At 44.3% G+C, this 17,434-nt stretch overlaps 1 protein-coding gene across 3 annotated transcripts in view; it reads left to right on the forward strand.

The window, feature by feature from the left end:
• LOC143923518 (NACHT, LRR and PYD domains-containing protein 1a allele 5-like) overlaps nucleotides 1-17,434 on the forward strand; it is a 182,523-nt gene that overhangs the window by 147,430 nt on the left and 17,659 nt on the right. For 2 of the 3 annotated variants that reach the window (XM_077447238.1, XM_077447237.1), the window contains exon 9: nucleotides 9,136-9,279. The exons of the other annotated variant lie outside the window; for it this stretch is intronic. In XM_077447238.1, coding sequence (XP_077303364.1) covers nucleotides 9,136-9,279 — 144 coding nt within the window. The remainder of the gene's footprint in view (nucleotides 1-9,135; nucleotides 9,280-17,434) is intronic. 3 annotated transcript variants of the gene reach the window in all.

The raw sequence follows: 17,434 nt of genomic DNA on the forward strand, positions 1-17,434 counted from the left end.
AAGTCAGCATAAATCTGGATTGAATTATATGGTTGTGGAAGTTGTCCTAGATGTCGCACTTTATATAGGATTTGTTCTTTAACATGGTAGAAGTGTACTCTAAGTAGTACATCACGTGGTATCTGTGGAGGGAGAAATGGCGGTTTCGGAATCCAATGGATACGATCAATTGTGAGCTCTAAGGCTGGTATAGCTGGCAGCAAGTTGAAGAATAAGTCAGTGGCATATTTTTTAAGATCAGACTGCTGTATATTTTCAGGGATACTAAAAATCACTCAGGTCTCACAGACCCCAGACCGCGCTACGGAGGCTAGGATGAGACTAGGACGTAAATGGAAGGACACACAAACAGTGTCGCCACCCCTATAAATTGCAGCCTCAAAAGGGGATGCAACCGGTACAGAAATATTTGAAATATTTTTACGGGGACCGGCGCCACTGTTAATTGACTACAATGGGGTGTGTACAAAAAGTGAGTACACGCACACCACTGGCCTCCACAAGAACACAATGGTTACCAAGGTAGGTATCAAGCCTGTCCAAAAAAATATATATAAATTGCAAGGGAGGAAAGGGGAATATACAGAACAAAACCCTTAAAGTAACCTCTACTGATATAAATTACTAGTAAGGTACCAGTACCACTGATGATGCACACCCGTACCTATAGTCAACCAGTAGGGTTCCACAGGTAATAACTATACGTACACGAATCTAGACACATACATAAACATTACCCAAAAACCTCGGGAGTTACTACTAAAGTGCATAAAGTACAAAAATATACATAAAGTGCAAAGGTGGTATACAAAGTATAATCATTAACCACTAGGTTAGTAAGTGTATTGTAAAGTGACCACAGTAGCGTTAGTTGGAACTAAAAATACAGTAAAAATACAGTAAAAACAGTGCACAGTGCCCTCAAAGTAAACTAATTGATAAATAAAAATATAATAATAAAAGATGTGAAAAAATGTGAAAAATTATGAAAAAATAACAATTTTATATGATAAACAATTCACAAAAAAATCATAGAAAAAGCCCCAAAAATTGTTTGTGTATAGCCAAAATGGCAATCTCCTGCGCAGTGCAGTCCAAAAATCAAATAAAAGGAGAACAAAATTATTAGTTGTCCACAAATTCTTCAAATAGGTGCAGTAGGTGAAAGTGACTGGTGCTCAAGAACATAAAATTCAGGTGACTTCCGTGCTCACCCCCTTAGCTCCCCACTCACCGGAACTATGAGCCCACGAAGGGCAATCAGGCCTGTAGAAATCACACAGCAATCGTCGGTACGCAGGAGAAGGATTTGAAGAAGATTGTATTCCACTCTCTTCCTGATGTACAAGGAACGCTGGTGCTGGTAAATCAGGGTTTCCTCAGGGAGAACAGAAGGGGGGAGGATTCCATAGTGCAGTAATTCCAGATCTCAAAAAATAAATACGTTTTAAAATCGTAAACTTTATGTGGTCATCAGACCGGATGTGGTCATCAGACCCGCTGACAAGGGTGGCGGCCTTGTTATTTTGAGGAAACAGGAGTCCCAAGAGGAAATGGAGAACCTTCTGAATATTAAGGACACCTATAGGATATTGAAGAAAAATCCTAAATGCGAGTATGAGCAGAAATTGAGAGCATTTGTAGAGAAAGGCAAAGACGCTGGCATCCTTAGCCCCCAGGAAGCGGAATACCTGATCTCAAACTCAACCAAGACCCCTGTTATATACTACACCCCCAAAATTCACAAGAGATTGATAAAACCCCCTGGTAGGCCGATTATCAGTGGAATCAATTCTGTCTTTTCACGTTTAGGTGAATACTTGGATACATTTTTGAAACCGGTGGTGCCTATGGGGAGATCGTATCTGAGGGATAGTTCCCAACTTGTAGAAGATCTCCAGACCATCTCCGGGACCCAGAACTACTTGTTAGCTACCATCGATGTGAATTCCCTGTATACGAGTATTGTACAACGTGATGGGCTACTTGGTGTGGAAAAAGCCCTGTACGAACGGACTGATATGAGGCATGACCAAGTACAGTTTATAATTGAGGGCCTACGTTTGGCCATGGAATGTAACTATTTCTGGTACAAGCAACAATATTATGTGCAATCAAAGGGGGTAGCCATGGGAGCACGGTATGCCCCGAGTGTGGCAAACCTTCTCATGGACCTATGGGAGGAGGAATATACAGTGGTGTGAAAAAGTGTTTGCCCCCTTCCTCATTTCCTGTTCCTTTGCATGTTTGTCACACTTAAGTGTTTCGGAACATCAAACCAATTTAAACAATAGTCAAGGACAACACAAGTAAACACAAAATGCAATTTGTAAATGAAGGTGTTTATTATTAAAGGTGAAAAAAAATCCAAACCATCATGGCCCTGTGTGAAAAAGTGATTGCCCCCTAAACCTAATAACTGGTTGGGCTACCCTTAGCAGCAACAACTGCAACCAAGCGTTTGCGATAACGTGCAATGAGGCTTTTACAGCGTCCTGGAGGAATTTTGGCCCACTCATCTTTGCAGAATTGTCCTAATTCAGTTACATTAGAGGGTTTTCGAGCATGAACGGCCTTTTTAAGGTCATACCACAACATCTCAATAGGATTCAGGTCAGGACTTTGGCTAGGCCACTCCAAAGTCTTAATTTTGTTTTTCTTCAGCCATTCGGTGGTGGACTTGCTGGTGTGTTTAGGATCATTGTCCTGCTGCAGAACCCAAGTTCGTTTCAGCTTGAGTACATGAACAGATGGTCGGACATTCTCCTTCAGGATCTCTTGGTAGACAGCAGAATTCATAGTTCCTTGTATCACGGCAAGTCTTCCAGGTCCTGAAGCAGCAAAACAGCCCCAGACCATCACACTACCACCACCATATTTTACTGTTGGTATAATGTTCTTTTTATGAAATGCAGTGTTCCTTCTACGCCAGATATACTTGGACACACACCTTCCAAAGAGTTCCACTTTTGTCTCATCGGTCCACAGAATGTTGTCCCAAAAGTCTTGGGGATCATCAAGATGTGTTGTGGAGAAATTGAGACGAGCTTTGATGTTCTTTTTGCTCAACAGTGGTTTTCTCCTTGGAACTCTGCCATGCAGGCCATTTTTGCCCAGTCTTTTCCTGATGGTGGAGGCATGAACGCTGACCTTAACTGAGGCAAGTGAGGCCTGCAGTTGCTTGGACGTTGTTGTGGGGTCTTTTGTGACCTCTTGGATGAGTCGTCGCTGTGCTCTTGGGGTAATTTTGGGCGGCCGGCCACTCCTGGGAAGGTTCACCACTGTTCCATGTCTTCGCCATTTGTGGATAATGGCTCTCACTGTGGTTCGCTGGATTCCCAAAGCTTTGGAAATGGCTTTATAACCCTTTCCAGACTGATAGATCTCAATTACTTTCTTTCTCAATTGTTCCTGAATTTCTTTGGGTCTCGGCATGATGTGTAGCTTTTAAGGATCTTCTGGTGGACCTAACTGTGTCAAGCAGCTCCTATTTAAGTGATGCCTTGATTGTGAACAGGTGTGGCAATAATCAGGCCTGGGTGTGGCTAGAGAAATTGAACTCAGGTGTGGACAACCACAGTTATAGTATGTTTTAACAAGGGGGGCAATCACTTTTTCACACAGGGCCATGATGGTTTGGATTTTTTTTCACCTTTAATAATAAACACCTTAATTTACAAATTGCATTTTGTGTTTACTTGTGTTGTCCTTGACTATTGTTTAAATTGGTTTGATGTTCCGAAACACTTAAGTGTGACAAACATGCAAAGGAACAGGAAATGAGGAAGGGGGCAAACACTTTTTCACACCACTGTATTTATGCCAGAAATATACCAGAGTTGAAATACCTAAGAAGATACATAGATGATCTCATTGTGCTCTGGGAGGGTACAGCTGAGTCCTTTAGCCAATTCCTCCATAGTCTGAATCAGAACAAGTATGGGCTAACTTTTAGTGGAAAATCCGACATACAAAAAATTGAGTTCCTTGACCTCGAAATTTTCAAAGAAGGGGATATTTTGAGTACTAAAACTTACTTTAAAAGTACGGATCGGAATGGCTATATTCCTAAGTCAAGTTGCACCACCCAAGGTGGAAAGAAAATGTCCCCAAAGGACAACTTATAAGGATTCGTAGGAACTGCAATTCTCTGTTGGATTTTAACGCACAGGCAGATAGGCTAATTGCACAATTTGTTGAGAAGGGGTATGACCTAGGGACATTAGCCAAGCTGAAAGATAAAATCGCTACTATGGATAGGAAAACCCTCTTCATCAAAAATAAAAAAGAACAAACAAGAAAGGATTTATCTTTCATCACTGGTTTTAATACACAATACCGTGATGTGGAGAAGATCGTAAAAAAGTATTGGCCTATCCTGCAAGAAGACAAAACCTTGGCTAATATCCTCCCCAAGAGACCCTCCTTTATATATAGAAGAGCGCCTAACCTCCGTAATCTGCTGGTACACAATGTAATTGACCCTCTTAGGCCCATCAAGATTTTCGATGACCTGAAGGGTTTTTATAGATGTAACAGATGTCTCCCGTGCAGAGTTAGCAAGGCCCAACCCCGCAAACGTGATACCTTCAAATCCAGGACGAACCATAAAGAGCATAAAATACGTAATCTCATCACATGTAGGAGTACACATGTCACGTACGTGATTGAATGTCCGTGCAAACTGCAATACCTGGAGAGAACTACTCGCCCCTTGTTCGTCCGGATAAGGGAACATATTAATAATATCAAAAAGGGTTTCCCTAACCACAATCTCTCCCGACATTTTGATCAGTTCCACCAAAGAGACCCATCAAAACTTATCTTTTATGGGATAGATTGTGTTGTGAAGAATTGGAGGGGTGGTAATAATACCACACTCATATCCCAAAATGAAACAGCCTGGATATATTGTCTTGATACTATAGCCCCTAAGGGGTTGAACTTAGACATCGATCTAAACTGTTTCATAGCTAACCCTTAATAGTTCAGCCTTAGGGGCCCTCCTTTGTGATACAGGCTTTCCCCCTGGTTACAATTTCTCTTAATAAACCTCTGCAAGTTCTCTCTTGTAACATCTTCTTTGCAATGTCATAGTCTTTTTGTTATGTCCCACCACTTGCACTCCATCTGATCTTTTGCTGGATCTATTGATGGAGACAATAAAATGGGATTTATTATAGGGGTTCAGTCTCACCCACCTTTTAATTAATTGGTGGCTGGAGCTGCTGGTGTTGCACGCATCTTAAATATATATATATATACATATATGGTTCCTAAGTGCCTCCCGAGGTATAAGTTAAATGAGAAGGTGATTATGCCTGTACTTTATTCAAGTGACATGAGAATATAGTTATTAGCGGGCTCGGTGTTCCTTGTCCACTGGAAATTATGCCATATTGACTTGTTTCCCCCTTCCCTTTTCCATTATATCGGGATGGTAGGTGGTCTTTCTAAAAATCCCCTTTGCTTCTAAAAACCCCCCCTTTTTTCTAAAAAGTTTTTTCTAAAAAGTCTTTTCTAAAGACTCTTCTCTAAAAGTTTTTTTCCTATAAAGTCCCCTTTTCAAGTAGGATTTCTCCTATCCTCTGGCTAGCTGATGAGTTTTACCAGGCAATAACTGGCTTTGCACTGGTTTCATACCTGTACCCAGGCCCAGACTGGCCATAGGGCACAGCGGGCATTTGCCCGGTGGGCCGCGGACCGCCGGGCCGCATATCATTGGGAAGCTGGTCCAGTGTCATTAGCTCCACGGCCGCCTCCGCGGCCGGCCCCGCAGCCGGCTCCGCGGCCGACTCCGCGGAGACGGCCGCATTTATTTCTGGCACTGGCAGAGACTTGCGGGCTGCGGGCTGAGCTGGGCTGCGGGCTGGACTCTCCTTGTGCCAGCGCCGCTCACCACAGCCATCTCCTCGGCCACCTCCGCGGCCTTTCACCTTTGGAGGAAATGAAGAAGAGAAGAGGTCATGTGACCGAAGGGGGAGGAGTTGGAGGAGAACTCATCTTCTTACTGTCGTAAAAGAACCTGCAACTAGAAAGGTAAGTGACAATATTGCCTGCCTCATATGTATATTTTTTTATGCATCTTTGCTGATAATGTGTGTTTTTTTTTTTATCATGCCTGTGCCAATGTGTTTTTTTTCATTGCCTGCCAATGTTTTTTTATTTTTTTTATCATGCCTGTGCCAATGTTTTTTTTTTTCAATGCCTGCCAATGTTTTTTTTTATTTTTTTATCATGTCTGTGCCAATGTGTTTTTTTTTTCATTGCCTGCCAATGTTTTTTTATTTTTTTTATCATGCCTGTGCCAATGTTTTTTTTTTTCAATGCCTGCCAATGTTTTTTTTTTTTTTATCATGCCTGTGCCAATGTGTTTTTTTTTTCAATGCCTGCCAATGTTTTTTTTTTTTTTTATCATGCCTGTGCCAATGTGTTATTTTTTTCATGCCTGCCAATGTTTTTTTTTTTTTTTTTTTATCATGCCTGCCAATGTGTTTTTTCTTGGCTGATAGTGTTTTTTTTTTTTTTCATGCCTGGCAATGCTTTAGGCTGTGTTCACACTGCAGCGATGCGGGAACGCCGCGAATGCGCGGCGGGTTCCCGCATCGCATGCCTCCCGGCGGCAGTTCGCACTGCCCTATGCGAACTGCTGGGAGTGTCAGTGAAACGTTAATGACACGCGCAGATCAGTTCGCATATCGCAGTGCGATCTGCAAACTCGGACAGGGATCGGATCGCATGGTATGAACACCCATGCGATCCGATTCTGCTGCGGACCAAAAAAAGGGTCCTGTGCGAGTTTGAGACGGGTGCGATGCGAATTCAGCCATACTATCTGTATGGCTGAACTCGCATCGCACAGAGATCGGATGTGATTTGCACTGCAGTGCGGTGCGAATCACATCCGGTTCTCATAGTCGCAGCAGTGTGAACCCAGCCTAAAACTGATCTTAATAAAAAATAAAAGTGGTCAGTCTCTCTTAGAGATCCCTTTCACACTGGTCATCTCCTGTATTAGATCCGCAGTCTCTGGTCATCTCCTGTAATAGATCCGCAGTCTCTGGTCATCTCCTGTATTAAATCCGCAGTCTCTGGTCATCTCCTGTATTAGATCGGCAGTCTCTGGTCATCTCCTGTATTAAATCCGCAGTCTCTGGTCATCTCCTGTATTAAATCCGCAGTCTCTGGTCATCTCCTGTATTAAATCCGCAGTCTCTGGTCATCTCCTGTATTAAATCCGCAGTCTCTGGTCATCTCCTGTATTAAATCCGCAGTCTCTGGTCATCTCCTGTATTAAATCCGCAGTCTCTGGTCATCTCCTGTAATAGATCCGCAGTCTCTGGTCATCTCCTGTATTAAATCCGCAGTCTCTGGTCATCTCCTGTATTAAATCCGCAGTCTCTGGTCATCTCCTGTATTAAATCCGCAGTCTCTGGTCATCTCCTGTAATAGATCCGCAGTCTCTGGTCATCTCCTGTATTAGATCCGCAGTCTCTGGTCATCTCCGATAATAGATTCGCAGTCTCTGGTCATCTCCTGTAATAGATCCGCAGTCTCTGGTCATCTCTTGTATTAGATCTGTAGTCTCTGGTCATCTGCTGTAATAGATCCGCAGTCTCTGGTCATCTCCTGTAATAGATCCGCAGTCTCTGGTCATCTCTTGTATTAGATCTGTAGTCTCTGGTCATCTGCTGTAATAGATCCGCAGTCTCTGGTCATCTCCTGTAATAGATCCGCAGTCTCTGGTCATCTCTTGTATTAGATTTGCAGTCTCTGGTCATCTCCTGTAATAGATCTGAAGTCTCTGGTCATCTCTTGTATTAGATCTGTAGTCTCTGTTCATCTCTTGTATTAGATCTGTAGTCTCTGGTCATCTCCTGTATTAGATCTGCAGTCTCTGGTCATCACCTGTATTAGATCCGCAGTCTCTGGTCATCTCCTGTATTAGATCCGCAGTCTCTGGTCATCTCCTGTCGTACTTTTCTCAGTGAGCAGTAATAATGTGCAGTATCCTCCATCAATGAATGAGGAAGCAGAAATTATGTGTTGTAACCTTTAATAACCAGTCAGTGATCAGTAATAATATGCTGTATCATCTGGCAACCAATTGCAATTGCTTCCTGATCTTCTGCAGTAAACTGATTTTGAGTCTTACTGCTATATGTTAAATGTCTAAGAGCGGTTGGGGGGCCCCAAAATACATTGAGAAACCGGTTGCCATTATTTATAATTTTTTTTTTTTTTTAATGGGCTGCTCAGCTTAGAATGCCCGGGCCTATTTTATGTCCCAGTCCGGGCCTGCCTGTACCTGTATTTTGGGTATCAGCCACTAGATGGCCACTTCAATTTATTTTAGGTCTAAGCGTGTTATGATATCCTTAATTAACTCAGTTGATTTTTTTAATTTAAATTAGCAGATAATACGAGTTATGAGGAAAGTACGTCTATACCATTTTACATTATATTTTATTCCTATCCTTCTTTTTTCCTATTTTGTATATTTTTTGGGTTACACAATAGGGTATGTTCAAAAGTGCCGTTTGGTCCCCCACCCGATTGGTAGACTTAAAAATACCCCTTCCTGAAACAAGGTCTCCTAAGGATGTATTATCCATGGGAGGCGGGCTTTGTAAAATCGAGCAACCTATCAAATCTTATGGGTGGGTCTGTCCATTGACTCTTAAACTGTGGCTGTGTGGGTGCGTGCTATCGTCGCTGAGGACGTCTTATGACGAAACGCATATGACGCAATCACGCACGCCACTTCCGGATTGTTTCTCGAGTTAGGTGGAACGCAGGGTGGAACGCACGCTAGGTACGGTTACCGACGTGCTTGTTTCTGTACTAAGGCCGGGTACTGTCAGCTCCTACATAGGCAGCAGGTCCATATCCTCGTGTGAGGACCAGCGGCGGATGTGTCTTTTGTCTCCAGCCTGGCGTTTTGGACACAGTGGATCCTGTCCTTGAGGAGTAGACAGGTCTAGTGTACCCCCCTTTTATCCAACCCCTGCTCACCTTTTGGTAGCGCGTGTGTGTGCACACTACCTGGGCTCTTTTTAGGGCTTCAGGTATAGGAGATGTGCACATATTAATTAGTTATTACATACTTATTGCTTATATATCCCTCTTTTATAGGAAACCCTGATTTACCAGCACCAGCGTTCCTTGTACATCAGGAAGAGAGTGGAATACAATCTTCTTCAAATCCTTCTCCTGCGTACCGACAATTGCTGTGTGATTTCTACAGGCCTGATTGCCCTTCGTGGGCTCATAGTTCCGGTGAGTGGGGAGCTAAGGGGGTGAGCACGGAAGTCACCTGAATTTTATGTTCTTGAGCACCAGTAACTTTCGCCTACTGCACCTATTTGAAGAATTTGTGGACAACTAATAATTTTGTTCTCCTTTTATTTGATTTTTGGACTGCACTCCGCAGGAGATTGCCATTTTGGCTATACACAAACTATTTTTGGGGCTTTTCTATGAATTTTTTGTGAATTGTTTATCATATAAAATTGTTATTTTTTCATAATTTTTCACATTTTTTCACATCTTTTATTATTATATTTTTATTTATCAATTAGTTTACTTTGAGGGCACTGTGCACTGTTTTTACTGTATTTTTACTGTATTTTTAGTTCCAACTAACTCTACTGTGGTCACTTTACAATACACTTACTAACCTAGTGGTTAATGATTATACTTTGTATACCACCTTTGCACTTTATGTATATTTTTGTACTTTATGCACTTTAGTAGTAACTCCCGAGGTTTTTGGGTAATGTTTATGTATGTGTCTAGATTCGTGTACGTATAGTTATTACCTGTGGAACCCTACTGGTTGACTATAGGTACGGGTGTGCATCATCAGTGGTACTGGTACCTTACTAGTAATTTATATCAGTAGAGGTTACTTTAAGGGTTTTGTTCTGTATATTCCCCTTTCCTCCCTTGCAATTTATATATATTTTTTTGGACAGGCTTGATACCTACCTTGGTAACCATTGTGTTCTTGTGGAGGCCAGTGGTGTGCGTGTACTCACTTTTTGTACACACCCCATTGTAGTCAATTAACAGTGGCGCCGGTCCCCGTAAAAATATTTTCAGGGATACCCCTGATTTTGAGATTGTTCTTCCTTGAGCGGTCTTCTAAATTTGCGATTTTAAATTTAAGCCACTCTTTTTCAGCTTTATTTTCTTCATGAGCATCTATTAAATCATTAATAGTATTGGTCATGTCTCCCATAGAGTTCTCAATAGTGTGTACTCTTTCACCTAAGGAGTTCACTGCTTTGGAGAATTGATTTGTGAGTTGTAAAATATCCGTATGAAGCGAAGTATGTAAAGTTAATAGCATTTCTTTTAATTGGGTGTCCAGAATAGGCTGGTTATTAGTGGGGAATGCGGCTATAGGTGAAGTTATAGGAGTTATGACTGTGTTATCTTGACTAATATGAGGTATTTTATAGCTTACCTTCTGGCCTGTGAAATCCAGTTTGATACGAGTTTTAGCTGGGCTGCGACATGTAGGGCTGAGGCAATCTTCCTCATGAGGAGATTCCAGATGTGTTTTGTGAGGTGATTCTTCTAGAGCAGCATCAGGCATGTCAGTGTAATGCGCTCTCCCTGAGGAGGCTGTTGCTGGTACAGCAGCTGTGAGAGGATCTGCGCCATCTTTTTTTCTCCCTCCCGCTGACTGAGAGGAGAATGTCGTTAGTTTTTTCATTTTCCATTCGTCTTTCCGCTTTTTTGACATCACCTTCGGATTCAGGAACTCTTCCGTCGTCTGTTCGTATCTTTTTTACCGATATTCGCTGTGAATTGTCACTAATATGCCCGTTCGTGTCACAGAGCTCTCTCACAGAGCTTCCATTCAGCTCATGCGCTGGCCACGCCCCCACAGATCAGAATTATAGACCGCCATGGACCAGAGGATCTAAACTGCAGCCTGCAGTACACTGCGCCCAAAGGCGATATCCTCTTGCCCTCTGACATCCACCTGATAAAATCTGGTGAATGTGTGGACTGATGACCAAGTTGCAGCCTTACAGATCTGAGCCAGGGAGGCCTGGTGATGCACTGCCCAAGAAGCACTTACAGCCCTAGTTGAGTGCGCTTTCACTTGAAAAGGAAGACTCTTCCCCTTTACACTATAGGCCTGAAAAATAACCTGTCTAATCCACCTTGAGAGAGTGGATTTTTATGCCGCCTGGCCCTTCCTAGGGCCTTCCGGCAAAATAAATAAGCAATCAGTTTTTCTTATCTGAGCAGTTGCCTGGAGATAGATACTGATTGCCCTTACCACATTTAAAGTGTGCAAAGACTCTTCTTCTGCGGACTGTGGATCCGGAAAACAAGATGGTAGGATTACATCTTGATTCAAATGGAATCCTGAAACCACCTTAGGCAGAAAGGACCTATTAGGACGCATTACTACCCGGTCCTTATGAATAATTAGATAAGGTTCCTTGCTGGAGAGAGCTGCTAGTTCTGACACTCTTCTAGCCGAGGATATGGCTATCAAGAAAACCAATTTTTTAGTCAAGAGTAGTATGAAGCCTGATGCAAAGGTTCAAATGGGCGAGAGAACCAAATTCAGATCCCATGGGCATACCGGAGGTTTGACTGGCGGCCTTAACCGCATAGCCCCCTGGATAAAAGCCCGCACAAGGGAATGTGATGCAAGTGGCTTCTGGAAAAACACTGACAAGGCTGAAATCTGCACCTTGATAGTGCTTACGGCCAAATTCATTTCTAGGCCTGACTGGAGAAAAGCCAAGATCCTGCTAATGACATACTTTCTAGGATGCCATCCCCTGGGTTCACACCAGGAAACATATGCCTTCCAGATTTTGTAGTAAATAAGCCTGGAGCCCGGCTTTCTGGCATTGACCAGAGTAGAAAGAACTTGCTTCGAAAGTTCACGATCTCTCAGAATGTGGGTCTCAGCAGCCAAACCGTTAAACTCAGACTGTGTAAAGCAGGATGGTATATTGGACCCTGCGAGAGTAGATCTGGCCGGAGAGGGAGGATCCACGGCCTGCCTACTGCCAACTTCATGATCTCTGTGCACCAAGGTCGCCTGGGCCAAGCTGGGGCTACCAAAAGAACCGACTTTGTTTCCCTCTTGACTCTTCCCAGGAACCGTGACAGAAGTGGGAAAGGTGGGAAGGCATAAATTAGATTGTACAGATCCCAGGGAACTGTCAGAGCATCCGACCCCTGAGCAAGTACATCTCTTGTCCTTGACACAAATTTGTCCAGTTTCCTGTTGAATCTGGATGCAAACAGATCTACGTCCGGAGTGCCCCACTTGTGACATATGTTCCGAAATATGTCGGGGTGTAGAGCCCATTCTCCTGGGCATAACTGTTGGCGGCTTAGAAAGCCCGCTTGCCAATTTTCCACTCCTGGAATGAAGACTGCAGAAAGGCATGGACCATGCCTTTCTGCCCAAGCAAGTATGCGATTCACCTCTCTTTGTGCAACCAGACTCCTGGTGCCACCCTGGTGATTGATATAGGCCACAGCTGTGGCATTGTCGGACTGAACTCGAACAGGGAGACCCCGTAGTCTGTAAGACCAGTTTATGAGAGCCATATAAACTGCCCGAATTTCCAAAACATTTATGGGCAATAGCTTCTCGGTCGCAGACCATTTCCCCTGTGAGCACGTCTCCTCCAACACTGCTCCCCAGCCTGTCAGGCTGGCATCTGTAGTTATAATCTTCCATGGAAGAGGAAGAAAAGTTTTGTCTTTCAGCAGATTCTTGGTCTGTAACCACCAAACGAGACTCTTGCGTGCTCCTGGGGATAGACACATAGGAAGGTCCAAGGCCTGGGGCTTCCTGTTCCAAGCCGCAAGGATGCATCTTTGCAAAGGCCTTGAGTGAAACTGGGCGAATGGAACGGCCTCGAAGGAGGCGACCATTTTCCCTAAGGCCGCGTACACACGCGGGGACTGTTCGCCCAACTTTATCCGCTGAACAGTGTTTCGGCGGACAGTCCGCTCGTGTGTGGGCTTTCAGCGGACAGTTTCAGCGAACAGTCTGCTGAACAAGGTTTTTCGGAAATTCCGAAAAACTGTCCGCTGAAACCTTGTTTCGGCGGACAGTCCCCGCGTGTGTAGGCTTGTTCGACAAACTAAGTTGCGCGCATGCTCAGAAAGGATTTCCACGCCGAAGGTTGCATTGCAGTGTATAGGACGTCGAATTTTTCATCCCGTCGTACGTGCCGTTCACGTCATCGCGCACGGTTTCAGCAAACTGTTCGTTCGTCGTGTGTGGGCAAGTCCGTCCATGCTAAGTTTGAGCGGACTGTTCGCTGAAACTGTTTGACGGACAAAGTTGGGCGAACAGTGTGTACGCGGCCTAACAGTCTCATACACAACCGAATGGGGGAAGTTCTTCTGCCCAGAATTAGGCGCACCAGATCCCCTATAGCCATGGCCTTTGGCCTTGGTAGAAACACCCCGCCCTGAGCGGTGTCGATGACCATGCCCAGATACTCCAACCTGGTAGCAGGCTGTAGGGACGACTTTTCTAGGTTTATAATCCAACCTAGGCGTTTCAGGTGTTCTAACGTTTTGGTAACACTGTGGTCCAAGAGCACTACTGTTTTCTCTATGAGAAGTAAATCGTCTAGATAAGCCATGACGGTTATACCCTGAGCTCTTAGGTTTGCCAAGAGAGGGTCTAGAATCTTTGTGAAGACTCGAGGAGCCGTAGCGAGACCGAACAGCAAGGCCACAAATTGGAAATGGCGCTGATCTACCGTGAACCTTAGATACTTTTGATGTGCGGAAAAAATTGGCACATGAAGATATGCATCCTTGATATCTATCGATGCCATAAACTCTCCCCCTTGCAGGGAGGAGACCACAGAGCGTATTGATTGCATTCGGAAAGACCGGATGTGCAAAAACTGGTTGAGATCCTTCCGATCCAGGATAGGTCTGACACCTCCATTTGGCTTTGGAACGGTGAAGAGATTTGAGTAAAAGCCTGAACCCTGTTCCTTTGGGTCCACTTCCACTATCACCCCCTGGGATAATAAGTGGTCTAAGGCCAGAAATCGCGTTTTTTGCTTTACTGGATCCTTGGGGATCCTTGACCTTAGGAAGCGAGAAGGTGGAATCTCCTGAAACTCTAGCTTGTAGCCCAGAGATATCGAGGAGGTTACCCACTTGTCCCGAATCTCTTCCCGCCAGGCTTCTGCAAACTGCAGGAGCCTTCTCCCCACTCGGCCGAGTGGGGGCGCCCCTTCACAAGGAAGCTTTTGGGCTTGGCTTGGCAAGTTTTTGCCCCCAAGTCTTTTTCTGCCCCTGGGCGTGACCTTGGGCCTTTCCTCTAGAGGGAGGTTGGGAAGGCCGTCACCACTGCTTAGAGCTTGATGGGAGAAAGACAACGCCTAAATGATGGACGTTTGCTCTTTTTGATTGGAAGGAGAGTAGATTTACTCCCTGTAATCTTTTGGAAGAAATGATCTAATTCCTCCCCAAATAAGCGTTCCCCCTTAAACAGGAACCCAATCAAATACTTCTTACATGACAGCTCAGCTTCCCAATTTTTTAGCCATAGGGCCCTTTGCATGTGTACCAACAGGAGAGACAAACGAGATGCTTGTTGGACAGAATCCAAAATCGCATCAATCATAAAACACAGAATTTGAGGAATTTCTGCATAATTCTCCACTTCCTCACTGGGAAGGAGGCCAAGCATCTGCTTAACTTGTTCATTGAGGAACTGACACAACCCCACAGTTGTGACTGTAGGTTGCACTACAGCGCCAGCTATGGAAAAGGAGGCTTTCAATAACGTTTCCAGCTTCTTATCAGTTGGATCCTTAAATACCTGAGCATTATCCAAAGGACAGGTCAGGTTTCTATTCACACAAGAAACAGCCGCATCGACAGATGGGACCCCCCATTTCTTGGTGAAACTTTCCTCCAGAGGATAAAGCATAGAAAACCTTTTAGGAGGAGCAAACAGTTTATCGGGATGTCCCCAATCCTCATACAACAATTTATCCATTAAGGGATGAATTGGAAAGGAAAAGGCAGTCTGCGGGATTCTCCTAACCCCCAGGGAAGAAACAGAGGATATAGCGGCCTCAGCAGCGGGCATTCTGAAAGTGGTACGCACCAACTCAGTATAATATTGAACCTGTTTTCTGAGTGCCTGGGAGGAGGGGACTCTCTCCTCTTCCTCTGACTCATCCGACTGCTCTTGATCCCTATCCCATGATAGGGATCTCTCCTCATTGTCAGAGGTGTCATCTGAAAGAGGAATCTCAGCAGAGGGAGGGGATCTACCCCTTTTTCTGCTATCTTTTAGGGAAGCTGAAATAAAATTCATGATTCTCCCTTCAAAACCCTCCAATGTAGCCTTAACCACTTCCCACCCGGCCAATGCATATATACGGCCGGGTGGGAGCCGTCTACTCCTGATAGGACGTTCAGGAACGTCCTTCAGAAGTAGCGGGATCGCGCGCGCGCGTGCCCGCGCAGCGGCGCGATCCCGATGTGCTCGTGTCACCCGGACACGGCACATCTCAGATCGGCAGGAGGGCTCTGTGATTGGCCCTCCTGATCACATGACGGCCGTGTCCAATCACGGCTGTCATGTGATGTAAACAAACAGCCGGTTGCTAGGCAATCGGCTCTCCTCTCCTCACACAGAAGTCATCGCTGAGGAGAGGAGAGCAGAACGCTGCAGCCGGCTGATGATCAGTGAGTATGGGCTGCTTTTTACAGCTTTTTACTCACTGATCATCAGTCTAGTGTCAACACACCACACAGTACAAACACAGTCCCCACATATGTCCCCAAAACACACATGTCCCCAAAACATACATGTCCCCAAATAATAAAAACACATGTCCCTAATAATAAAAACATGTCCCCCACATATGTCCCACTAAAATCACATGTCCCAATGATTATCTGCACACATATGTACATGATCATTTGCGTACATATGTCCCTGATCACACAAACCAATTATTATACACTTAACGGAATTTTTTTTACCAAAAACATGTAGCAGAATACATTTTGGCTTAAATTTATGACAAAATTTGATTTTATTGGATTTCTTTTCAAATAGAAAAAAGAAAATATAGTTTTTTTTCCAAATTTCCGCTTTTTTTGCGCTTATATCGCAAAAAATAAAAAACTGAGTCGTGAATAAATAATACCAAAATAAATCTCTATTTGTGCGAACAAAATGATAACAATTTCATTTGGGTACAGTGTAGCATGACTGCGCAATTGTCACTGAAATCGCTAGAGCGATGAAAGCTGAAAATTGGGCTGGGAAGGAAGAGGGTGAAAGTGCCCTGTATGGTAGTGGTTAAGGGAGTCTTCAGTGACATACACTGGGGCTGAAACATTAGGAGAGACTGCAAAACCTGACAGGGGCACTGACTCATCCTGTGAGGCTGGCTCCAGTCTTGCAGGGGGGGATGGTAATCTACAGGCATTTTTAGAACCCCTAGACCTAGGCGGTGATTTACCAGTGCCCTTGTTACCTCCCCCCTGAGACCCTCTTACGAGGAGACATAGTCCTAAGCTACTAGTACAAAAGTGCAATCACTGTTGTGCTACAAGTCTCACAATAAATATATATGCTTAAACTGCACAACCTGATGCTGAGTAGGTGTCTTAGGTTTGCCTGGATCCAATCCCTTAGGATGCTTACTGCCCACAGCTCCTGTCTCTTCCACTTACAGCCCCCTGGCGCTCTGGGCTTTTTAAAATTGCTGCTTTGGCGCCTGCGTATAAAGCGCCATTCACGTTGGCGTGCACGGCCCGCAACCACACACCCCCTCCTTCCATTAGTATGGGAGCACGCTCAACACGCGTGCACGCGCACGTGTGCATGAGGACTGCCGGTCGTCCAAGGGGGAGAGGGTCACCTACGGAGCCGCGCGGGACCACTAGACTACGTGAGACCTCTCTCTTACCTCTATTGTGGCAGGGTCTGCAGCAGAGAGCGTGAGCCATCTGAAAAATAAGGCTTCACTGACCGTGTGTATCTGAAAAGCATGTAAGTATGCATCACCCATAGAACCCCCCCTATGAGAGAGAACAAATGAACAAATTTACAAAAAATACCAATAACATACAAAAAATTAAATCATATATACATTAAAGTAAACAAGAGTTTTAAATAATACCGGTATTGTTTATATATCACCATTGCTAGTCCTAAGTCCCTAAATCACAACTGGAAAGAAGAGAAAGATGGACAAATTTGAAAAAAGAAAAATGCAATGTTTTTATAAAAATGGTTTGTATGAATTGGCCTCATTCAAACCAGGAGGAGACATAGTGTTGGGGCCCTCTAGCCAGAGAGTCTCACGTTGCAGTATGAGCTGGTCCCAATTACCTCCTCTTGGATCCATTGGAACCACTTCAAGAACAAAAAATGATACCA

Source organism: Lithobates pipiens, unplaced genomic scaffold, assembly GCF_037356315.1.
Source record: "Lithobates pipiens isolate NorthernLeopardFrog02 unplaced genomic scaffold, aLitPip1_a1.2 Scaffold_22, whole genome shotgun sequence".
NCBI classification, from domain to species: domain Eukaryota; kingdom Metazoa; phylum Chordata; class Amphibia; order Anura; family Ranidae; genus Lithobates; species Lithobates pipiens.